Source organism: Stigmatopora argus, chromosome 5 (genome assembly GCF_051989625.1).
Source record: "Stigmatopora argus isolate UIUO_Sarg chromosome 5, RoL_Sarg_1.0, whole genome shotgun sequence".
NCBI lineage: Eukaryota > Metazoa > Chordata > Actinopteri > Syngnathiformes > Syngnathidae > Stigmatopora > Stigmatopora argus.
The window spans coordinates 8,671,184-8,694,660 of record NC_135391.1 but is presented as its reverse complement, the minus strand read 5'-3'; the positions used below and the strand labels follow the sequence as shown (position 1 = coordinate 8,694,660).

The window sequence follows — 23,477 nt, the reverse complement described above, 5'->3', positions numbered from 1 at the left end:
GTTACCTTTTTTATACATAAACCATTCTTTTTACACATCTAATACCATTTGGTAATACTTTCTGAGATATATTTTTTAAGATAGGAATACAGTAATCTCTCAATTATCGCGGCCATGTCTGGTCTACATTACCGCGATAATCGAGGGATTACTGCATACACATGCACACGTTTTACAACAAAACTGTGCTTGCATATAAGCCGTCAATTCTCCACTGTTGACTTGTGCACCCTGAGCAAAACTGAAGAGGTGCTTGCGGTTGCTATTGGCAACCGGACCCCACCTCCCTTTTTTTTTTTTAAATCACGACCCACCGTCTCAACTGTGGAACTCTCGGAAAGTTTGGCACTTCTCCTCGTAAGTAAGATTTAACTGATTTGCCTTCATTTGTATGAATATATAATGATAAAATTAATGGGTGAAATCATTAGTCGAGTACTTGGACAACCTTAGGGGTCTTTGGAGTTACCCCATGTGTGTGTGTGGGGGGGGCACAAGTTGTGTGCATCTATGTGGTATTGTTTTGGTTGCAAAAAGGACAATGTAAATTATAATCCCATTGTCTAATTAAAAAAAAAAGTTTGTTAACCCTGATAGAAAAGCTACACAGCCTTGGTTTCTATGACAACACATGGACAACATACCCACCCTCCACTATGACCTTACTTGGAATGTGTTTGTACATCCAGCACACCATGGACCAACACAACCACGACAGAGGAGACAAGGACGAGTTTCACTCAGGTCTGAGATTAGAAAATGAATATACAATCATCCTGCATATTTATTGGCCATGCTGTGTTTTCTCCCCTTTAAGACCAACCTAAGCGCAGCAGTAGGTTTGAAGCGGCTCGACCACCTCTCCAATCGGACCCCTGTGACTTCCTGTTGGATGCTATTGATGCTCAGCTAGGGCTGCTGCAAGTCCGTTCTTTTCTTCCCCAACTGAAACTGTGAGGTGAATACATAAATCTGACGGAATCAATCTTTGCAGGTCAAGCACTCTCATCCACACAAGCAGGAATCAGGTAACCCGCACTTCATGACATATTTCAACATGATTTCATGTGATGGTTGACTTTCTTGACCCACAAACGAGTTGTTTTCAGCAGTGTTTAGGTTAAATCAGTCTCTGAGCAAAGACACAGGCTTTGGGAGCACAGCCTCTCACACCAACGATGCCCCAGTGTCTTGTCACGATTTGCAAATTCTTCCAGCTGCAGAACAAAAAGCAGGTGAATTCTCACGTCATTCAGCCCAATTCGGATTTTTCAACATTTTTACACCACTTGAAAGAATACGTGGTTCACCAAGTAGCATCATTTTGTCCAACATTAACTTGAGAGTCAACACACATTATCCTACCACAATCTTGTTTATTAAGTTGGGGTTTATTTTGATGTTATGTGTAATAGTGTGTGTGTGTGGGGGGGGGTGTTTAAATAAAAGCTATTATGTCTGTGAAGTAGGCATTTTACCCATTAGAAGACATTTTTAAATGGCAGTGGATCAAAATGTGTAGGTATGATGTCATAAAATGGCTGCTGGCATAAGCGTTGTCGTTTTTGTGTATTCATTATTTTCTCCATTATCAGAGGTCTCAAAAATGTGTGATTTGTATACTTCTTTGAGTAACTGTCTTTCACATGAAGGTCTTAAATAATAGTAGTTGTCTGTCCCTTTTAAATATTTGCATTACACGAACTAGATTTCTGAAAGCACACTTGATGTTTTTGCAATTTTGATTAATTCATCCTGTCTAAAGATGTTGCTCACCTACGACCCTCTCCACGTTTCCTGCAGATATGACAAACTACACTGCTCCTGAGGCGGCCTCACTGCAGCTGGACGTGTGTATCAGAAACAACACGGAGATGGAATCTCACAAGGAAGAATTCATGTGGAGACTCGAGAGACTTCTGGGAGATGGCTGTAAGGGAGGCGCAACGTCAGGTCATCCTCAGCCTCCAACGGAGAGTATCTGCACCGAGGACTTTGTAAGGTGCTTTCGAGAGGAGATGATTGAGCTGCCGTTACCGGAGAGGAGCGGGCAAGAGGAGGAAGCTGAAAGGACGTTCCAGAGTCCCCAGAACAATTACAGAAGCGACGCATCCATGAATGTGAAAAGTAGTGGTAAAGACCCAGCTAGGGTTGCTTTCTTCCAAATCAGGCCAGAAGAAAGAGAAGATAAAAAATGTCTTTCTGAAACATCTGGAGTTCAGACATTACAACATAGTGAGAAAGGTGAGGACACTCACAAAACTCTACGCTGAGTTTTCCTGATGCTGGATAATATACATGATAGTGTTCATTTATTTTCTTTCAGTCTTTCACAGCACAAGCGTTGAGAATGAACATCGAAATCCAAAGCACATTTCCTCTCCCAAGCCGAGGTTCTTAGCAGGTATGCACTTGTACGATGATCTCATAGGATCTAAAGGAGTAGCTTAAAAGTTAAAAACACATCTATGTTCTGTTCTGAATGACGCGTTCCGTGAGAATTTAATTGGTGGAATGTCAAGAAATCACAGTGTATCACATATACTATTTAAGCGTAATTTGTACGCAACTTTTTTGGTGCTGCATAGTAACTGATTTCTTCCAAATTTTGTTTTGCTAATACTAACCTTCTTATCGGCTTTAATGTTGAATTGCTTCGTTCAAATTGCGGAAAAGAAAGACATTTGTATTTGCTATTTTCCCCCTCCTTATTACATTTATCAGGTCTTGATATTGTTGTATGCACAAAAGCAGGTGACTCAAACTCAACTCGAATGCAAAAACAGGCGATCGGGACATCCTCTAGTGATCTAATGGTTAGCGTGTATTTTCTTTATGTATCAGGAGTGCCTGTGTGGAATTTTGATTCAGTGTCCATTGACAGCGACCTTGATTCGGTCTGCTCGGATCAAGTCAGACGTCATTTCTGCAGACGGGCTGGTAAGCGATGACGCATCAAATTGTGCACCGAATTCATCACGCGCAGCCAAATACAAACATAAACCTGACCTGTGCCTCCAGGCACATTGTCCAAAGCTGTCAAAAGCAAAAGAACCACCCTGAAAGCAGTGCACAGTAAAAGTGATCAATTCAGGTAAAACTGGGGAAGATCGAGATACAACAATGCAATCAATCCCATGCCGGCATTATAATCGCCTTTCCGTCATCCTTAGAGTGGAGAGTTTAGTCAATGACGACAAGGACGCCAATGAAGAATCAAAAGGACACTGGAGCAGGCGGTCCAAGCTGGAGGAGGCGTCGGAGAAAATGCAGTCGGCTTGGGAGAAGATGAACGAGCGCCTTTCTACCCTCAGACTAGTGCGTATGTTTACTCAGCTGCTTTCACGCAGCCGCATGTGAGTAAACCATTGCTTTCTCTGTTTGTTTTAGAGATCCGAAAAAGAAGAAGAGACACTACGAATGAAAAAGTCTCATTTAAATGAGGTTGAACTCTCCCTCTCTGAGTTGCAGTTGAGAAGAAAGGTAAAATGGGTTTTCCGCTAATTGTCAGAAAATCGAAAGCACTTTCTACTCTGTGTTTTCCCCCTCAAGCATGCCTTCCAGGATTTAGAGCGACTCAGCACTGAGACTGGCCACCTGGAGACAGAGAAGAGGCAATTAGAGGTTTTGCTAAACGAGAGAAAGGCCGAGAGAGACTCGTTAAAGTATGAATTCAAACGTCAAGTGCATTGCGGCGAAACACTCCTTTTTTTGTGATTATGCTTGTGTTCTTATGTAGCTGCCAAGTCCAGAAACTTCACAGGCAAAAGGCATCATACCAATGTGAAATTCAAAATTTGGAAGAAGAGCTAAAGAAGAAAGAACAACTCGAGAAAACATCTTGCGGGGAGGAGGTGATAACCGGTGCTCAACAATATCAAGTGCTTTCTTGACTTTTTTTCCAACGACATCCAATTATTTTCCACAAACAGTCTCATACAGAGATGTCTGATCTGGAGAGGCAGGAATTGGCGACACAATTAGCTTGTGCCAAAGCTGAGCTCATCTCCGAGCAGCAAAGGGCAAAGGAAAAGCAAGACTCCATGCAAAAAGTACCGCAATCCAAACAGGGCAATATAACAATATACATGAAATATTCCAGGCCTGCAAAATCATTCTATCGTTATCATGAACAGATACTGGAGGAAACTTGTGAGAAACTCCTGAGGGTCTCAGAAGCAGAGACTTCATTGAGGAAAAGATCTTCTCATCTTGAGGAGACTCGGAAGCTGAGAGAGAAGGATTTCGAGGTGACAATTTCGAGTTTTTTCCCCGCCCAACAAACGACATACATAGTTTTTACTTGACTCAGATTCTGGAGTGTGAAGCCCGTGAGGTACAGGAAAAACTTGGAGCATGCACAGTCAGAGTGGATGCGCTGGAGAAAATGTTGGGCCAGAAGGAGTGGCAACTGCGAGATCTCCAAGAGGAGCATGCGGTCTTACGAACAGAAGGAGACAACCTGAAGAGAGAGTTGGAATTCACCAAAAGACAGAATCACACTTCTCTCAAAGAAGCCAGAGAACACGCCCACACCATGATGGTGAATATTTCAGTATCTTTATTGGCCAAGATGACTTTCAAACTATGCTCACAGAAAACTCAAATTGTTTACATTTGTAAAAATAGTTATCTGTAACTGCCTTTTTTCCCATTTTCACTTAGGAGGCAGCACTAAAGCAGCAGAGGAAAGATTTAATCACGGCTCATGAACAGCAAATGCAAAAGGTGAGAACTTTGCTCAAAGGTGTAAAAGCAATGTACAGGGGTACCTCTACTTGCAAACGTCTCTACATACAAAATATTCAGGTTCGGAAATGCCTCGATGGAAAAATTTTGTCTTAGGATACGAAATAAATTCCAAAAAAAATCAAACATTCCCGCACATTCTACACTTCATGTGTCCTGTATTTTATTTTGAAATTGGCACGATAGAATTGCTCCACATTTGAGTTCTAACGTGTTTTCGTGAGTTCTTCGAGAATGCTTAAGGCAAGTTTTCATCATCTGCCCCACAGAGTTAAGTTCTTTTGAAATTATATTCTTTTTTGTTGTCAGTTGCCAAATGTTTTCCTCCTCCTCCCTCACATAGGTTTGTGTATTGTTCAACAACAATAGAAAATGTTTTTTTCATATTAATTTTGTAAGTAGAGGTACCACTGTAACTCCTCCCTCACATAGGTTTGTGTATTGTTCAACAATAATTAAAAATGTTTTTTCATATTAATTTCGTAAGTAGAGGTACCACTGTGAACGGCATGAAAATATTAATTGATCCAAATATTGGCAGCTAAAGAAAGACGAATCAAGTGCACTAAAGAACTCACTGGAGCACGAGCGGGACGAGTCAAGGAAACGTGAAGAAAAGCTGCATGCGGAAACATTAGAGAAGGTAAACACGTGAAACATGAAACTTTTTCCACCATATTCCATTATAACGTCGTGCTCTCATTTAGATGTGCAAAGCTGTGGATGAGGAGAGGAGGAAGTGGGAAGCAGATAAGATGGAAGCGGTCCACTTTCACTGTGGTCTACTAGAAGAGCAGAACAAGCGAAGCCTGGAATCAATGAGGGATGAGATGCACCAAGAAAGGAGCCACACACTTTCTCTTCAACACAAAGCGACAGAGCTGCAAACTGTAAGATGACTTTCCGTAATCCCCACGTCGATATCCTTCCAATCCCGTCAACTCTTTGTCACTTTTTGATAAGCGAGTCCAGGAGCTGGAAGCTGAGCGGAGCGCTCACCAGCGAAAGCAGGAGTCTCTGCTCAGGTCAATGAAGCAGGAGCAGCAGGACGAGCTGGAGAAGTTGAAGAAACATATCCTGCAGGTACCGGACACCCTTGGACGGACGGCACTGGCAGGAAAACTAACAACTAGGGGTTTTCCGTAGGAGAGCGAGAAGATTGTGCAACGGGCCGAAGGAGAAACGGAGAGGCTCCGCGGGGTGCTGCAAGAGCAGGAGATTCGCCGTAGTCAAGCAAAAATTGAGCAGGAGAAGCAGTTTGGGCTCTGGGCTCGTGAACTGGCGGCAGAACTGGAGTTTCTTCACATTTTGATGCAGAAAGACGGAAGCCAACGAAATACTGTCAAGCTTCCTTCCTGGTATTTTTTTCCCTTGGGGATTTACGCTTTGTTTGTGGGATCTGAATTTTCTCCCGATCACAACACATGATGCAGCTGTATAGAAGTTCAAAGTTAAATTGAGACATTGTCGTGACAACACACTGTCCTTCCTCACGGCAGATTAGAAATGTCCTATCCTGAAAACCAAGGACTCTGGTTATTTTCTCACTGAAATGTGGCCCCCCTGCAGTTGGGAAACGCTGATTTAGTGGTTATATTATTGACAACTGTTTTGTTTGTTGTAGCTCTACCATAGATGAGGCTCTTCTGCAACTGAAAGCGCAAAGAGTTCCCTTTAAAAACCACATTGGCCATTTACATCAGGAGTTGCAATCCCAAAAGCAAGCAAATGAGCAGCTGCTCAAAGACAAGGTACAGTGATATAGCCATTTGCTTTTTACTGTTTATGCAGCCTACCGTAAACCCATAAATTTGCTTAAAGGAGCAAGAGTTGAGAATTCAAAGGCAACAGATGAGGACGGAGCGAAATCAAGCCTTGGAAACTCTCAAGGAACGTCTCATTCAGGTACAACACGCAAGCTTGCTTATGCTTTTCTAGTTGAGAAATTGATTGACCAATTTGACTAACTCAGGAGCACGTTGATGAACTCAGTAGTCTAAAATGGTCTCGAATGAGCGATGGAGGACTGGAGGCCTCTCTTCGAAAGCAGCTAGAGGCCAAAGACATGGAGTTGAGGCAAGTCCAGAGGAGCATGACGCAGTGGAAGGAACAGACCACAGCCCGTCTTGCCTGCAAGTTTGAGGACGAGTTGACAGCAGAACTGGAAAGGTGACACGCTGCACAAAATCACTTTTGCTATTATGTATTTGCGAAACGGGGGAATACCACAAAACTATTTTGGACAGTACAACTCCATTTTTCTCGGCTTTAGCTGTTTTCGTAAAACCTGCAAAAAACAAATATAAATATTGAGTATATATGCCTCTACTTAAAAATAATCCAAGTTATGAAATCACTCCCGCAACCAAATAATTTCATAAGTAGAGGTACTGCTGTTTTTATGCTACTTAAAATTTCACTATTTTTGCTATCCCACAGGTGCAGAGCAAAGTTATTAAGGGGCAGGTAAATGAGGCATATGCCTGTTAAAAAGTAGCTTACAAATAAATATTGATTCTAACCAGCATGTTCTCATCCCATCTCTAAATGATTTTTCACTCTGATTGTGTATTAGTCCAGCAATGCAAAACAATCAAGAGCCTTTTTTGGCTAACTAACACCTTGGCTATTCAGTCAGGACAAACGCTGATTCTTCAAATTTACTATTTCCTTCCTTTTAAGAAAGGCATCAACAGATCAAGACGAAAAAGGGACATTGAAGGGTCAGAGAACGCAAGATCTAAAGGTACAGTAAAGCTTTCTCTACCTGCATAAGTTATATATGCATGAAAACAGTGTAAGATATCATATCACGTGTGGTTCTTTCAGCATCCACATGCTCAACGTTCCGACCTCTTGACCTACGTTTACACTAGCACTCCACAGAGCACGTCAGACGTGGCCTCGTTAAAACTCGTGCATTACTTACAGAGCAGAGTCAGACAGCTTCGCGTTGAGAACCAATCATGGATGCCACCAGGGCCCGTCCTTCCTGCAGTGAGTATACATTCCTCAAGCCTTTTTTCTTCTTAGCATTCGGGTAATTGAGTGGCAACAAACTGCGTGATCGACTGGGTGGCTCTTTGTGTGATTTTTATTTTTCAGTTGAGCAATCCAGAGGGTGAGAAACCTTGAGTCTCTCATCCTTCAGGCCATCATACAGCCATGAATCATTCATTGTTACCTGTAGTTAAGATAGCAGGTCACAGTGACAAATGACACAAGCACATGTTTAGTCATCTTTTGAACTTTCCTCTGTGTCAAAGTTTGATGGCTCAGCATTTGGAAGATTTGCAGATTTCACACAAAAATCTCATAAAGCTCTCTGCGACTCTCTTGGATGCTCGTAAATGTTACACAATGTAAATTGTAACGTTGGGCCTTTACATTTAAGATGACGGCGGACGTAACTGGTATTCAGCTTTCACCTTTATGTGCTGTTTTAATACCAGAATCGAGATTAAAGTAATGATTTGTAGCATCCTTTATGATTCAGCACTTTAATTTTACAAATCAAAGACTGGGTGAACAAGTCGTATTGGAATACTGACGGAAGCATGTGAGAAAGCACAAATCCGTAAAAGGGAATCTCCAGGACTTTCAAAACTCTTGATAGCTTATATAGCATACCGATGACTTGCTTTAGTCCAAATGAATGCAGTATTTGAACAAGGCCATGCAAGTAAGCATTTATGAACACTGGAATTACATTTGGATTCATGTTGGCCCCAGGGAACAAAAATCAGGGGCTGCCAACTGGTGATCAATGAAAAACAACCTCCAAAAGCTTTAGCAAATGCATTTCTCTATGCCAACAATGGCTGCATGAATGATGTAAACACTAAAACAAATGTTCAGAAATTACCCAGTGTCCAAAGCGTCACGTAACATACCGCCAAAAATTCCAAAGTAACCAAGTTAAGCCCCATATGTGACACGTTTAAACACGTCGGAGCAATGTTCCACCGTTCTACATCTCCATGTCCTCCTCCACGCATCTTTCTGTGTCTGGAAAGTTCTGGATAGGTACGTGTGTATCGGCGGAAGGGCTGTGCGGGGTGGGCGAAGTGCACGGTGTGGGGGGCTGTCGCAAAACAGTCTGTTGTCTCTTCTGTTTCTGTAAGGAGCCTTTTAATCTGCGACAAAAGGGGTCTTGCGGTGGTCGCCACAGCACCAACTCCATGCAGGAATGGCTCCTAAACAAACAGAGCAACTTCATTTTCTACATGTAAAATGATAGATTTTTGACTCATTTTCACCATTTCAAAAGCACATTTTAAACAACCCCATTATAAAAAGTAGAACATACACAGATTGGGCTACGGTAGGTGGAAGAATGTTGTTGATGCCTCGCTGCAGGCCTTCCTTCAAACTGTCCGAGATGACCAGCACCGGTCTTCTTTGGTCCGGCTCCACATCCAGATCCTCGTCATCGTCCTCCAACGTTATTCTAGTTAAAGATAAATCACAAATCTCAAGGCGCTTACTGACACCACACCTTGACGGTAGCGGGGACCAAGCTTGCCCGAATTGGATTTTGGTTAGTAAGCAACCAAACTCGCACCAACAACTTTCAAGGGATGGCGCTGCATCATTGCCAATCGGTAGCACGTACACAATCTGTGGGGTGGTCGAGGGCGAGTTGTGCTCAGTGCTTTGCAAAAAGAGGTTTCCTGATTTATTTATTTGTCTAATTAACAAAATTTCTTGTTATGAAACTTTGATTATGCAAATGACCGTTCCAATATACGGCTGTAACCCACCTACTACCCTTCCTAAGCTATTGAAATAAACAACTGAAAATTTTCTCACTAAGAGTATACTGAAATGGGAGAAAATTTGTGTAGTGATTAAAGTTGGGTCGAGCAGAGTAACTACCAAGATGTGGCGCTAATTATTAGTAATTTAAGAATAAATCTGAATAAATGAGAGCTTGGAGAGATCTTTCTGAACAGATTTGACGACTAGTGTGTATTTTTAAAAAAGCTTTTTCCCTGCCATGTTGCATACCGGTTTTCAATCTCCTGAAGTGTTCTCTGGGCTGCCTCGATGTCCATGCAGGAGCTCTCCGTCGTGGGTGGTGAAAGGGAAGAAGAGGCATGCAGTGGAGTCGGGTTGTGAGGGGCCGGACGAAGCTGTTGAAGAGCACGGTGGTCTTGTTGAAGAGAGTTATCCAGAGGAGGCCAGTTGAGACACGTGATGTGTGAACTGTCCACTTCTTCAGCTAACCTCCTCCTTTTAGCATGACATTCGCTGAGAAAGGAGAAAAGTGCATTGGAGTCTTTTGAACATGCTTCTTCAGTGAGAAATGAGTGAGCGCCTTGCACATACTCGTCATCGATTCTCCTCCGGTGCTTCCTGAGGCATCGCGTCTCCCAAGTGCTGTGACAAGGAAAGCGATCACATTTGGTCAGCAAAGTGTTGGCAAACTCGTTGTCAATGTTTATAATGAACTCACTTGTTTAAAGGTGCTGGGCTTTGTAGCTGACCAGAAGTACTCGCAGATCTGTGATCGGATTCGGGCAAGATCGTGGACCCCGGAAATGTGTACATGCTTGGTAGGAAGCCCAGCTGGCTGCTTGTGGGCGCCAAATGATGCATGATGATCTAGTCATCGAAAATATCATTGAAACTGAGTAAATACTGGACGTGAAACATACATGAAAGAGAAAAGTACACCCGAAAAACAGATTGACTTGTTGTCATCCTTCACTAGCCCTAATCCTGCCTTCTCAAAAAGTTACTCGAGTAAATGTAACGGTTGTCTGCAAACAAACCGGCTTTGGCCACGCTACACTGGGCTAACTCTAGATTTTACTACTGTCCGCCTTGAAATAATACCACAGCAGACGTTTAGAATATGACACGACAGAAGCACAAAGATAGCACAAGCATCATCCACCTAAATAGCAACCTTGTAATTGCTAAAATAAGACCTTGGATGAATGACCAGGTGCCACTAAGTGCCCTGCCCCTGTCAACAATGTAGTTTTGTGTTTTTCTGCTAGCTCGTGTTCGATACGTTGTACGTCGCGTTTATATAAAAGCATAAAATCGTAAACATGCGAAAGCTACTGACCCCAAAACAAGACCCAGCTTCAAGCAACGTCCAATTCTTGAACCAGCCCGGCGAGCAGTAAACTCTCCAGTTGTTTAGACTTAAAGCCAAAAAGCGCCGGAAGAGTCGAAAGGCTTCTGGAAGAGCCGCAAAGAACTGTGGGAGGTGTAGTTCTTAATGAAGCTCTTCGTCTGTGTCAACGACTTCGTTCTTTAAACTATATTTTTATTACGCCGAATATAACACAACTTCTAATATAGTATAGTAGGGTGATTATGTACATATGCAAACAATGAGTTTGATCCAATTTCTCTGGGCGTTTGTAGCAAAATCACGTGACACGTGACTTTTTGGAGCGTTTATCAGTGCAGCTCACCGTTTACTTCTCTACTCTTGGACTGAAGATCGGGGAGAAGGTAACAACATACGAATCTTTTATTAACGTTCTACCAAAAAACATTCTGAATTACAGGCTATAGTCACATGACGTCAGTCAGAGCTTGTTTTGTATGTAGGCTGTTGAGGGATAAATACCCCAGCAACTTAATACTGTTATGCAGCTATTCTTCCTTATTTCACTTAAAAGTGGATGGACGCTTATTGAAATGGTTTACTCCAACACTTGTTATTGTTTTTCTTATTTATTTTTACTTTTAAGGTAATCTATGATGTACCATTCACTCTTTCTGTTCGGGCTGTTGGCGTTGACCTCCAGTTTACCTTGCGGTAAGTCGTACTTATATTTACCAAGTAGCCCACATAATGTAGAATAATGGGTTTTTTGTTGTTGCTAATATTGGTCGCTATCTTGCTGTTATTTTGCTAAATCAATGCTTCACTATGTTTGATAAAAGTGTGAAATCGGGGAAGAATTCAGGATAAAAACACATGACTCACTCTTCTGGACATTTTCAGATTTTGCAATTGGCTAATTGCATTTCCCAACATTTCAAAGAGTCAACGCACCTATTTTTCATTTTGAACAAACAAATGTCAAAAATGCTACTCTACCAGTCAAACATTTTGAAAAAAAAAACTAATCAGTGGTACTGTATCCACTGTTGGGTCATACATATTTGAAATATGTCCTTGATTAGTGTAAAACAAAGCTGTATACATTTATGAATAAACTAGAAATACACCCATAGATCTGGAGTAAAATATATCTGACCAATTAATTGAAATTGAACAATGAGCAGAGGCCGAGCAGCCTCCCATATATGTATTTTATTGCATATAAGAGTCCACATGCCTCAGTTTCGTCCTGATGTTACTGCTGACACAGCCATCCTTTTGAGCATTCATGTTGACGTCAGCAACCTACAGTTCTGAACTTCTCTTATGACCCATGTGACATTTTTCATGTTTTAACCCAGATAATCCTGGATCCAACCGTGAGCTGCTGATTTCACTAAATAAAGATCTTCTGCGCTCTCTGGATGGACAAGAAGGGCTTCCCAATCCAAGTGTTCACTTGGCATTACGACTATCTGAGTTCCACAACCTTTTAAAGGAAGGGGAACACCTAACTAGACTCACAAGTCATTTTCACAATGAAATTCAAAGGTAATTAATCAGAATTGCACATTTTTTAGGTGACGTACGCTATGACCTTACCCAATCTTGCCATGTCATAATCTCTGTTCTCTAGTTTCCTCTCTGGCAACCAGCCTGTGGTTGGCCGCTTGGCATTATATGCTTTGGCCTTAAAATCATCTTGCTATGATCTCAACACCGTCACCTTCATTGTAGGTGACAAAAGTGAGACACTGCTGTTGCACCTTAAAAAGCAGTTGGAACAAGAGAAAGAATACATTACTTGTAGGTTTAACTTTTCCTTTGCTGTCCAGTCTAAATAAGAAACTTTGATTATTGTCATGAATGCGGTTTAGTTGAAGTTATAAAGGGAGATCATTTCTGTCTTCTTCCCTCCATGTAGTCAGCCAACGCCCTTTGACCAATTATTACCAGTACTCTTTGGGTGTGCTGGCTCTTTGCGTTAACGGCATCAGGGTCAACAACCACGTTGTCAACAAACTCATCAAAGCAGTTGAAAATGAAGATTTTAAACATGCAGACATTGAAAGTATTGGTGGGTAAACAGACATTATTTCAATTTAAATATCTATAGTCAATACACAGGCAAACTTCATCTGTCACATCATCTCACCTCCCCTTCTTTCCACCCCCCCCCTCTCTAGATACATATGCCATGGTTGCAATGGCTCTCCAGTGTGTAAAGAATGTTGGTTGCGGTGGGACGAAATCTAACTGCAATCTACACAATGCCGCCGAGGTTGATGCAGCCCTGAGCCAGATAAAACAGAAGCTCTTGACCTCACAAAGGCCCGACGGTCATATTGGCAATGAGTTCAGCACTGGCCTCGCTGTGCAAGTAATGATAGCTCCAAGAATATATCACCCACCCATGCTTTGTTGCAAATTGTCATCCAAATATTAACCTAAATGTTGTGCACAGGCTTTACTTGCAATGGGCAGCCCAGTGTCTGAATGCGGTGCCTCAATGGAAGCCTTGAGGCGAGATGCCAGAGGCAACAAATACCACAACCCCATGGCCATATCTCAGGTTCTTCCAGCTCTTCAGCAGAAATCCTACTTGGCTATCCAAAGCAAGGACTGCCTCAATGAAGATGGTACATGCTGTTATCCTTAAGATTGGCGATTATTTGGAGGTGATTGTAACTATTTTCTTCATACAGACACACTCATTCTTGAGCCCACCGACCCCGTGGTCGTTTTGCCCAGTCAAACCAAAGTGGCCGTGATGGTGGAAGTAGTGACATCCGCTGGGACGTCCACAGTGTATTCACTGGATGTGCCCAAGGGAAGCACTCTGTTGGAGGCACTTCATCTCCTCAAGGAAAAAAATGTTGGCTTCACGTAAGTGGATTTTTGTGCATGGGTTTTTATGGTAAGTATTCATGAAATAAAATACATGTACATTGTTGTGTGGCAGATTTGAGAAGGAGTCAAGCCTGTGGGGACCATTCTTAAGTGTGGTGAATGGAGAGCGAGCCAGACAGAGCGACCGTAGATATTGGCATCTCTCGTCTGATGGCACTGCTCTGACTGAAGGTGAAAACTCTGTACATAATTGTAAAGATGAACAAAAACAAACCCAAATCTGCCTTTATTGTTTCAGGGATCCGGGATTTCAAATTGAAGGAAACTCAGAAGATCACCTTAAAAATCACAAGCTATTAACCTGTCATTAGTCAGTGATATTCAACTTTGATCATTTTGAAACACAAGCAATGTTGATTTTTCAATTACAATGTGATCATCTGTAAATAAAAGTGAAAAATCTATTGCTTCCTAGTATTGCATTTCTAATGCTATGAATAATAGATTGTCAAATAAGACCTGATTGGTTTAAAAATTGGGCAATTAAAATATTGGTAATGTTCATCTATAAATGTTGCTTTTAATAGTGTTGGATATCAAAAGTCAGTATTGATTCAGTAACTGTTCTGAAGGAACCATTGGTAACCTAACCAAAGTGAGAGGAAAAAGTCCAGTTATCAGTAAAATAGTCAAGATAATGACAAATAAGATCAAATTAATTCGTTTCTTTATGGAAACAATTTAGTAAATAAACAACGAGCGAGGGCGGAAGTTTTGTTTTGATTCTGCTAGTCACGTGCCTTTTTGCGACACCACATACCGGAAGTATGGAATCATTTCCGACGCAATCGCGAGCATGCCGAATGCCGCGGGAAAAAATACACAGTAAGTGGCACTTAAAGTGCAACTGCAAAGTTTTTATGTATTTGTCTAAATCCTAGAGTGTACATGATAAACTGTAAAATACGTTGCAAGCAAGCTACACGTCCCAAGCACACGTTAACAACGCAATAGCGGATAATGTTTGGTAGCATTTCTAGCTAGCAAAATGGTATTCTTATCTAGGGGCATCGTCTTAAAACGGTTTCCTAGTTTGAAAGCAAACGTGGTGCAGCTCATGAGACAAAGCAAGACTGGTGACAACTTGATTCGATTAAATCCGCAATTTAAAGAGAACGGAGGCAGCATGGCAAAAAGAACAATGGCGTCTTTTGCGGCACCTTCAAATCGACATGAAGCGAAGAGAGTTTCGATAGAAGGAAACATTGGTAATATTCGCCTTTACACATTTATGTGTGAGCGACGTGGAAAGTTGCCATTTATGTTGTTGTTTTTAATCTTAGCTGTTGGAAAATCAACTTTTGCGAGATTGCTGAAAGCGGCTTGTCCAGATTGGGAAGTGGTGTCAGAACCTGTCAGCAAATGGCAGAACATTGACAGTGGGACCTTAAAGGTGGGTAGCATTATAATACGGATTTATCCTTAGTTTTGTTGAATAACATTTTAAATGTACGTCCCAATGATTATAATCGGTCACGAAATGTGCAAACAGGAGCTAAATATCTTGTCTTAACTACAAACTGGATTCCCCCAAAGTTGGGAAACTACAAATTGTAAATAAAAATTGAATGCGATGATTTGGAAAATGTCGGTATTTTATTCTGACTAGAACATAGAGAACAGTTCAAAGGTTGTTTAGTCAGAGAAAGTATAATTTTAAGATAAAAATATGGTGATTTTAAAACCCATGGAGTCTAAAAAGAGACGGGTAGCAAAAAAAAGCCTCAAAAGTCAATGGTAAAAACTAAGACTTATTTTTTTCAGACTAATTGTGTTTAAAAATACCTTTAGCCTTTCAGGAGCCAAGATGGAAATGTGTTCAATGTCTCACAACTTTTTTGCAATCTGCTTGTATTTCTGGCTTTGGGAAATTTATAACAATTTTCAATATGGAGAATAGAAATTCTCCCAAAATGTTATGAATGAGATTAATATTTTAAAGTTGAAATGGTTTGAGTCGACCAACAATTTTGGAAGTATGAGATAAATACGTAGAGTATTGTCTATTTGGGGAAATTTAATTTGAACCTGGCAAGAATATTTTGCATATTCACGAGTTTGAAGTATAGTCAAGAATGATGTCAAATTGCAATTTTATTGATGACTTAAAAGTGCCAACATATCATTTGCGTGCTCTCCTTTCTGCTCTGCTTTTCATAGGGGACATCTCCCCAGAAGACTGTGAGCAACCTGCTGGGGATGATGTACCAGGATCCTCAACGCTGGTCCTACACGTTCCAAACCCACTCGTGCATGAGTCGCTTCAAAACTCAGCTCCAGCCGACGTCTGCTCACCTGCTAGGCTCCCAGGGAGCTGGGATACAGGTTTATGAGCGCTCCGTCTACAGTGACAGGTCAGTAAGAAACACAAACATGGAAGCACAATATGAGCAATGTCTATTCTTTTCTAAAAAATAACTTTTTATTCAGTTTAGCAATACTATTAATTCAGGAGATGTGATTGTTCACGAGTAAATGCAGATAACTTCACTGCATCAAACTCATCACTCGTCCTCGCTAAGACTTATTGTAGCTCAACCTTATGTGAAAACGCTTTCTCAATTTCTCTCCATTTATCTTTTACTTTCATTTCCCACAATGCCTATCTCGTAGCACCTGGCATTTTCTATAAACAATAAACCTCAAGTCCAAACGGCATCAAAGGCACAACAAAGGGAAATATTCACAGTCTGACCTTGTTCAATTATTGGCGCTTACTGGCTGAGACTCTAGAGCACAGGTGTCAAAGTGGCGGCCCAGGGCCAAATCTGGCCCGCCGTATCATTTTGTGTGGCCCGAGTAAGTAAATCATGAGTGCCAACTTTCTATTTTAGGATCAAATTCAAATGAAGATTATAGATGTATATTATATTTCCTGATTTTCACCTTTTTAAATCAATAATTGCATTTTTTTTTCTTTTGGTGTTTTTAGGTCAAAAAGTATTTTGTAAAATCTAAAAATAAATGTATAAAAATATTTTCGGTTTTCCACTTTGATAGTAAATATAATAAAACAAAAAATGTTTCCATTTGAAATGAAAAACAAATGATTATTAGATGTTTTCCCTTACTAAGAAAAAAAAGTTCAAATAAACAGTTTTATATCTATAAAAAATGGAACATTTAGGGCTTTTGATCCAGTTCTTATAATCCAATTAAAAAAAAAAAAGTTGAGAGAATTTTTTGACTAATCCCTTCAAAAGTTACTTTTTACTTACATGCTCAAATTTACTGAATTTCCCCTCGCAGATACATTTTCGCCCTGAACATGTTCGAGCTGGGTTGCATCAACTCAACTGAATGGGCAGTCTACCAGGACTGGCACTCGCTTCTGGTGGAACAGTTCGGACACCGGGTGGCGCTAGAGGGCATCATCTATCTTAAAGCACCTCCCGAGGTCTGCGCAAGCTCTGCTGTCACTGCAAGGACAAAAATCTGTATTCTTTACAGTGTCATGGCAAACGTATATTTGTCAGAAATGCATGGAACGCCTGGAGCGGCGAGGGAGGCCAGAAGAAGCGACCGTAAAACTTGACTATCTCCAGAAGTTACACCAACAGCACCAGAAGTGGCTGGTGGACAAAACAACAGAGTGAGTGTGAAGGGGTCCTCACCAACTAATGAGTTTTTTATGCCGAATTTTTAGTTGGGGAGGTCATTGGATGATGACAAAGAAGTGCGTCCTCATAAATGCTAGAATTAAACTTGGCTTGGCTTCTACGTCTTCTCTCAGGATCCATTTTGACTGGTTGACAAAGATACCTGTGTTGGAGCTAGATGCCAGCGTGGAATTTCAGAGTAACCCAACAGCACAGGAGGACTTTGTCAAACAGGTGGGATGACCGTTTTGACACGGCTACTGCCCGCAAAAAAACGATGGCAGTTTAGGACCCTATTTTATGATTGTGAATTGATTTTCACAATGACTGATGGATCTTTTTTGTCATTCTTTTACAGGTGAAGGATTTCTTCTCTGCCTTGTGAAGGGAGGCTCATCAAACACACAAGCCGTGTCATTTGTATCCTGGCAGAAATTAGTTGAATGGATAAGTTATTTACTGTCATAACTGTAACCGTTGGACCCTTTACAGTTAAGTAATATTTTAAATTTCTACTTGCAGCTGTTTGTTCTGTAGCACACAGTCTTGTGCTCTAATAGAAAAGCTGTATCAATTTTTGTCTTTGCAAAGATGATGCTCCATTTCATTCTGTTCTACTATTGATGGGGCTAATTTCGATAAAATAGGATTTTATAAATTCACGGAAATGCTCTGAACTCTTAAGTAATACACCATTAGAAATAACAAATACAAATGCACTGTATAAGAGCACTGCTGAGTATTATAGTTTTTTTGTAAAGCAACATTTTGACTACTATTCGTCTGCCTGAGATTCTATACGAAGGTCATTTTCATTGCTAACTGTTGTTAAACTTGAGATAGTCATTTGTTGCATTGCGTTGTTTGAATACATTCCTGGATGTTAGTATCTTAATAAAGTTATTTCTTTACTTTGGTGGTCTGCGCTTGCTTCTACTTAACAGTGAGGTGTTAATGGCTGTACAGCTTTGTAGGTGTTAATTGTTTAGCGATTCCCGCTTGTTGAGAGGATTAAGGTTTGAAAGAGTGTATGGAAAAGCTCCGAACCGTGTGGCAGGACAATGACCTTGGCTAAATGGTGTTTTTTGTTTGTGATGCCCTATTTGTTGTGGTCTCTGGCATGCTAGGATGATCAGAGAGCCCATTAGGATGCCTGGAGTGGTCAGGGGTCATCAAAGGGCAGCTGCCTGCTATAAAGGGGCTCGTCTACACTTCACTTCAGCCTGAGAGCAGCTGAAGCAGGAAGGAAGAAGACCCTAACCTCGTATGTTTTTTTTTTTTCTCCTCCAAAATGGCTTTTTACGTGCTTCTTTTTTGCTCTTTTGGTCTAGTCTGGTCTAAGCTTGGGCTTGACGATCACGTGACGCCAAGGAACAGTTCACTCCACCCTCGAGGCAGATTCCCTCTGTACATGATGCAGCTATATCGCTCCTTCAAGGCGACCGACGTCCCGTCGACAGCGGCCGAGACCGACACTGGCGAAAGTCAAGCGGCGCGGGAGTCGGACTCCATCATCAGTCTCATGCCGAATGGTGAGTCTACAGTTAGAGCACGGTTGGATTTTCTCCGGGTTAAACAGTGTGTCGTTTCAAAAACGGCTGTTATCTACGACCTGGCCCTCCTCCCTTTTTACAGCCCTGCAAGTGTCAAAATGCTTCTTCCACTTTAAAGGATTTTATGTGGGAGGGTGTGTATATTAGCCCTCAGACGGCCTTGCACGAGGGGGTTCAATACACATCCTCTGCTGTTCAGCCTCCCACATCAAGTGTTTTGACATTTGTCCAAGGAGCTGCTTTGCTCAGTCAGCAAGCTCGAGTCAAAACTGTTAAGTACTAAAACTAAGCACAAAATATAGAGGATTACTCGTTGGTTACTCTTGATGTTGCTAGCTAGATGAATGACATATGCTCTAAAAATGTCTTGTTGACATTAACCACATAGTAACTTTGACTTTTATTGTCTACAGCACTGAAATTAAGGAAACAAGTCAACCACTTTTACATAATTCTTTAATGTTAGGTCACCAATTGATGTCAATAGAAGTACATGTACCATTTATTTGTCAACTAATATACTGTAGTTATGCCTTAGGAGTAATTTTGCTTGCAGTTGTTCATTCCTAGGATCTCAGAATTGGAAGACATTGTGGCATCCAAATTATTCGCAAATATCTTCTACCCTAAATTTGCATTGTTGCATGTTATAAGACACACAAAAAATAATTGTGATCTGTTTTTTTAAGCAAATGCTTCCAGTTTTTAAGTAAATTTACTTCAAAACGACTTTTTGAGTAATTTCCATGTAGATGACTGTATTTTTGGACTAGTCGAACCAGCCCAAAAAAAATCACAAGTGGAAAAAAATATATATAGGAGCTACACCGGAGTAAAAAGCGCAGTTATAGGAGGGCAATCTTATATTTCTTAAAAAACGAGAACAAACATACTTTAAAGTAACAATAGAAAAATTTAGTAAAATTGGCATCTGTTCACATATGTTCTTCTTATGTTCTTTAGTCAAAGACCCAGCCAAAGTATGAAAAAAAGTGCAAGTTATGGTCTGACAATACGGTATTTTGATTCTGAAAAGTGGTATGACTCTGATATGTGCTTTTTTTCCTCCTAGGTTACCATCAAATGGGCAATAGATGGATTGTCACTTTTGACATGTCGTCCATTTCGACCAGCGACAGAGTCCAAGTGGCAGAGCTGCGCCTCCGATTTCCTGGCCAACCTACCCGCAAGCGTGATGTAGTGGATTTGTATCACTCCCGGATGTGTGACGATGAGGAAGGCTCGACGTGCCAGTACGAGCGCCTTCTCCTGGGAAGTGTCACCGCGCCAGCCGGCAAGTCTTCGTGGAAGGTTTGTAATGTGACAGCTCTTTTGAAGTCCTGGCTCCACCGTGGATTGTCGGGCCAGGAGGCCTCAGGCGAACCTGAAGCTGAACTTGGGAGCACTTCTGGGGATGACGAAGGGATTCTCAGCAGGGGGCTACTCGAAAATTCAGGCAGGCATAGTCATCGGAGCACATTTCAGGCAATGATGGTTATATTCTTTAAAAATGAACTCCGCCAGAAGGGTCATTCCACCTACAGCCTCATCCGCACAGTGGAAAACTCCAAGTACGTCGCTGCGGCACAAATCGGCAGCGAGGGCCAAAGTCGACGCCACAAAAGGAACAGGTTAGAGCTGTCCGTGCCGCTGCCGAGCATCCCGCCAAAAGAGGCTTGGCTGCCCCCTTGTCGCAAAGTGGACATGTGGGTGGACTTCGAGGACATCGGCTGGGATGAGTGGATTGTCCATCCCAAACGCTTCAACGCTTACCGCTGCGAGGGTGCATGTCCAACACCGCTGGATGAATCCTTCAATCCCACCAACCACGCCTACATGCAAGTAAGATCCGCTCGCGACGGCATCAGCATCTGCAAGAAGAACTGTTGACTTATGTTTTCTTTTGTTATTTTGTGGTTGCTGCAGAGCCTTTTGAAACACCGGGACCCAGAAAGGTGGAGCTGTCCTTCCTGCGTACCGACGCGTCTCGCCCCTCTATCCATGTTGTACTACGAGAACGATGACCTCACCCTGCGCCATCACGAAGACATGATCGTCGAAGAGTGCGGCTGCCACTGATTAGCCCGCTCAAATATTTTCTGCTGGCAACAGTGGCTTTATATCTTTAACATTAAAATCTCTGTCTATTTATGTACAATACATTGTATATTTTGCACATTATATACTCTAGTTTTATTAAAACGCTATTTTCAGATAAGTGTCGTGTTTTTTGTTTCAGGACACATTTGTGGAATACGACTATTAATACCTGGCCTAGCGGCTTGGGTTGTTAGTCCATCTTCCTCACATATCTGTGGTCCTAGGTTCAAATCCAGCTCAGTTTGCCTGTGGGGAGTTATTACAAGTAAAGTAAGGCTTTTTTTCAGAAAATGAACATGTATAGGAAGGCTTTTTTCTTAAAAAATTACCATGTATAGTAAGGCTTTTTTATTTAAAAAAGCCTTGCTATACTATGTCGTTTTTAAAGAAAAAAGCCTTACTATACCATGTCGTTTTAAAAAAAAAAGCCTTACTATACTATGTCGTTTTTTAAAGAAAAAAGCCTTACTATACTATGTCGTTTTTTAAAGAAAAAAGCCTTACTATACTTTGTCGTTTTTTTAAGAAAAAAGCCATCCTATACTATGTCGTTTTTTAAAGAAAAAAGCCTTACTATACTATGTCATTTTTTAAAGAAAAAAGCCTTACTATACTATGTCGTTTTTTTTAAAAAAAAAAGCCTTACTATACTATGTCGTTTTTAAAGAAAAAAGCCTTACTATATTATGTCGTTTTTTAAAGAAAAAGCCTTACTATACTATGTTGTTTTTTAAAGAAAATAGCCTTACTATACTATGTCGTTTTTTAATAAACCAAGCCTTACTATACTATGTCCTTTTTTAATAAACAAAGCCTTACCATGTCGTTTTTTAAAGAAAAAAAAGCCTTACAATACTATGTCGTTTTTTAAAGAAAAAAGCCTTACTATACTATGTCATTTTTTAATTTAAAAAAAAAGCCTTATTATACTATGTCGTTTTTTAAGAAAAAAAGCCTTACTATACCATGTCGTTTTTTAAAGAAAAAAGCCTTACTATACTATATCATTTTTTTAAAGAAAAAAGCCATAGTATACTATGGCATTTTTAAAAAAAAAAGCCTTACTATACTATGTCGCTTTTTAATTTAAAAAAGCCTTACTATACTATGTCGTTTTTTAATTTAAAAAAGCCTTACTATACTATGTCGTCTAAGAAAAAAAGCCTTACTATACTGTCATTTTTTAAAGAAAAAAGCCTTACTATACTATGTCATTTTTTAAAGAAAAAAGCCTTACTATACCATGTCGTTTTTTAAGAAAAAAGCCTCACTATACTATGTCGTTTTTTAAAGAAAAAAGCCTTACTATACTATGTCGTTTTTTAAAGAAAAAAGCCTTACTATACTATGTTGTTTTTTAAAGAAAATAGCCTTACTATACTATGTCGTTTTTTAATAAACCAAGCCTTACTATACTATGTTGTTTTTTAAAGAAAAAGCCTTACTATACTATGTCATTTTTTGAGAAAAAAAAGCTTAACTATACTATGTCGTTTTTGAGAAAAAAAAGCTTAACAATACTATGTCGTTTTTAAAGAAAAAAGCCTTACTATACTATGTCGTTTTTTTAAGAAAATAGCCTTACTACGCCATGTCGTTTTTTAATTTAAAAAAGCCTTACTATACTGTCGTCTAAGAAAAAAAGCCTTACTATACTATGTCAATTTTTTTTTAAAGCCTTACTATACTATGTCGTTTTTTTTTAAAAAGCCTTACTATACTATGTCGTTTTTTGAGAAAAAAGCCTTACTATACTATGTCATTTTTTAAATAAAAAAAGCCTTACTATACTATGTCATATTTTTAATAAAGAAAAAAGCCTTACTATACTATGTCGTTTTTTAAAGAAAAAAGCCTTACTATACTATGTCGTTTTTTTAAAGAAAATAGCCTTACTATACTATGTTGTTTTTTAAAGAAAAAAGCCTTACTATACTATGTCGTTTTTAAAGAAACAAGCCTTACTGTACTATGTCGTTTTTTAAAGAAAAAAGCCTTACTATACTATGTCGTTTTTTAAAGAAAATAGCCTTACTATACCATGTCGTTTTTTAATTTAAAAAAGCCTTACTATACTATTTCGTTTTTTTAAGAAAATAGCCTTACTACACCATGTCGTTTTTTAATTTAAAAAAGCCTTACTATACTATGTCGTCTAAGAAAAAAAGCCTTACTATACTATGTCAATTTTTTTTTAAAGCCTTACTATACTATGTCGTTTTTTTTTAAAAAGCCTTACTATACTATGTCGTTTTTTGAGAAAAAAGCCTTACTATACTATGTCATTTTTTAAATAAAAAAAGCCTTACTATACTATGTCATTTTTTTAATAAAGAAAAAAGCCTTACTATACTATGTCGTTTTTTAAAGAAAAAAGCCTTACTATACTATGTCGTTTTTTTAAAGAAAATAGCCTTACTATACTATGTTGTTTTTTAAAGAAAAAAGCCTTACTATACTATGTCGTTTTTAAAGAAACAAGCCTTACTGTAC

At 40.0% G+C, this 23,477-nt stretch overlaps 4 protein-coding genes across 6 annotated transcripts; all 4 read left to right on the top strand.

Moving 5' to 3' along the window:
* The first annotated feature begins 557 nt into the window (after positions 1 to 557).
* LOC144074352 (uncharacterized) lies at positions 558 to 10,864 on the top strand. Its single transcript, XM_077600745.1, has 27 exons — positions 558 to 744; positions 818 to 924; positions 995 to 1,028; positions 1,110 to 1,235; positions 1,804 to 2,244; positions 2,327 to 2,404; positions 2,845 to 2,940; positions 3,022 to 3,094; positions 3,174 to 3,318; positions 3,391 to 3,483; positions 3,553 to 3,665; positions 3,740 to 3,854; positions 3,933 to 4,052; positions 4,137 to 4,250; positions 4,313 to 4,543; positions 4,666 to 4,728; positions 5,291 to 5,392; positions 5,457 to 5,639; positions 5,713 to 5,832; positions 5,896 to 6,107; positions 6,374 to 6,500; positions 6,571 to 6,654; positions 6,722 to 6,918; positions 7,189 to 7,215; positions 7,432 to 7,495; positions 7,579 to 7,746; positions 9,811 to 10,864. The coding sequence occupies exons 1-27, from the start codon at positions 657 to 659 to the stop codon at positions 9,868 to 9,870; spliced, it is 3,381 nt and encodes a 1,126-aa protein (XP_077456871.1). The 5' UTR covers positions 558 to 656; the 3' UTR covers positions 9,871 to 10,864.
* A 207-nt stretch (positions 10,865 to 11,071) lies between these two features.
* tcn2 (transcobalamin II) lies at positions 11,072 to 14,136 on the top strand. The gene is made up of 10 exons (XM_077601098.1): positions 11,072 to 11,223; positions 11,466 to 11,533; positions 12,184 to 12,373; positions 12,459 to 12,628; positions 12,747 to 12,899; positions 13,009 to 13,202; positions 13,287 to 13,461; positions 13,528 to 13,708; positions 13,785 to 13,903; positions 13,971 to 14,136. Exons 2-10 carry the CDS (start codon positions 11,473 to 11,475, stop codon positions 14,030 to 14,032), a joined length of 1,305 nt encoding a protein of 434 aa, XP_077457224.1. The 5' UTR covers positions 11,072 to 11,223; positions 11,466 to 11,472; the 3' UTR covers positions 14,033 to 14,136.
* A 319-nt stretch (positions 14,137 to 14,455) lies between these two features.
* dguok (deoxyguanosine kinase) lies at positions 14,456 to 18,247 on the top strand. Of its 2 annotated transcripts, none has more exons than XM_077601172.1 (8): positions 14,456 to 14,557; positions 14,765 to 14,940; positions 15,016 to 15,125; positions 15,893 to 16,086; positions 16,982 to 17,129; positions 17,209 to 17,324; positions 17,466 to 17,565; positions 17,690 to 18,247. In XM_077601172.1, exons 1-8 carry the CDS (start codon positions 14,529 to 14,531, stop codon positions 17,714 to 17,716), a joined length of 900 nt encoding a protein of 299 aa, XP_077457298.1. In that variant the 5' UTR covers positions 14,456 to 14,528; the 3' UTR covers positions 17,717 to 18,247. The 2 variants fall into 2 exon arrangements, with proteins under 2 accessions (XP_077457298.1, XP_077457296.1); XM_077601170.1 differs by having other exon boundaries at positions 14,470 to 14,557; positions 14,738 to 14,940.
* Positions 18,248 to 18,391: 144 nt separating this feature from the next.
* spaw (southpaw) lies at positions 18,392 to 21,102 on the top strand. 2 transcript variants are annotated; one of them, XM_077601169.1, is made up of 4 exons: positions 18,392 to 18,595; positions 18,663 to 18,863; positions 19,957 to 20,726; positions 20,811 to 21,102. In XM_077601169.1, the coding sequence occupies exons 2-4, from the start codon at positions 18,743 to 18,745 to the stop codon at positions 20,961 to 20,963; spliced, it is 1,044 nt and encodes a 347-aa protein (XP_077457295.1). In that variant the 5' UTR covers positions 18,392 to 18,595; positions 18,663 to 18,742; the 3' UTR covers positions 20,964 to 21,102. The 2 variants fall into 2 exon arrangements, with proteins under 2 accessions (XP_077457295.1, XP_077457294.1); XM_077601168.1 differs by having other exon boundaries at positions 18,392 to 18,863.
* Positions 21,103 to 23,477: the final 2,375 nt, after the last annotated feature.

Excerpts from the sequence above, each read along its gene's own strand:
- LOC144074352 (XM_077600745.1), top strand. The coding sequence starts at position 657 with ATGACCTTACTTGGAATGTGTTTGTACATCCAGCACACCATGGACCAA. Across the intron at positions 6,655-6,721 it reads TCAAGGAACGTCTCATTCAG|GAGCACGTTGATGAACTCAG; the intron begins GTACAACACGCA and ends TGACTAACTCAG. Across the intron at positions 7,216-7,431 it reads GCAAAGTTATTAAGGGGCAG|AAAGGCATCAACAGATCAAG; the intron begins GTAAATGAGGCA and ends CTTCCTTTTAAG.
- tcn2 (XM_077601098.1), top strand. The coding sequence starts at position 11,473 with ATGATGTACCATTCACTCTTTCTGTTCGGGCTGTTGGCGTTGACCTCC. Across the intron at positions 12,900-13,008 it reads TGCAGACATTGAAAGTATTG|ATACATATGCCATGGTTGCA; the intron begins GTGGGTAAACAG and ends CCCCCTCTCTAG. Across the intron at positions 13,709-13,784 it reads GAAAAAAATGTTGGCTTCAC|ATTTGAGAAGGAGTCAAGCC; the intron begins GTAAGTGGATTT and ends GTTGTGTGGCAG.
- dguok (XM_077601170.1), top strand. The coding sequence starts at position 14,529 with ATGCCGAATGCCGCGGGAAAAAATACACA. Across the intron at positions 16,087-16,981 it reads CGCTCCGTCTACAGTGACAG|ATACATTTTCGCCCTGAACA; the intron begins GTCAGTAAGAAA and ends TTCCCCTCGCAG. Across the intron at positions 17,325-17,465 it reads CTGGTGGACAAAACAACAGA|GATCCATTTTGACTGGTTGA; the intron begins GTGAGTGTGAAG and ends GTCTTCTCTCAG.
- spaw (XM_077601168.1), top strand. The coding sequence starts at position 18,623 with ATGGCTTTTTACGTGCTTCTTTTTTGCTCTTTTGGTCTAGTCTGGTCT. Across the intron at positions 18,864-19,956 it reads CATCAGTCTCATGCCGAATG|GTTACCATCAAATGGGCAAT; the intron begins GTGAGTCTACAG and ends TTTTCCTCCTAG. Across the intron at positions 20,727-20,810 it reads CCAACCACGCCTACATGCAA|AGCCTTTTGAAACACCGGGA; the intron begins GTAAGATCCGCT and ends TGGTTGCTGCAG.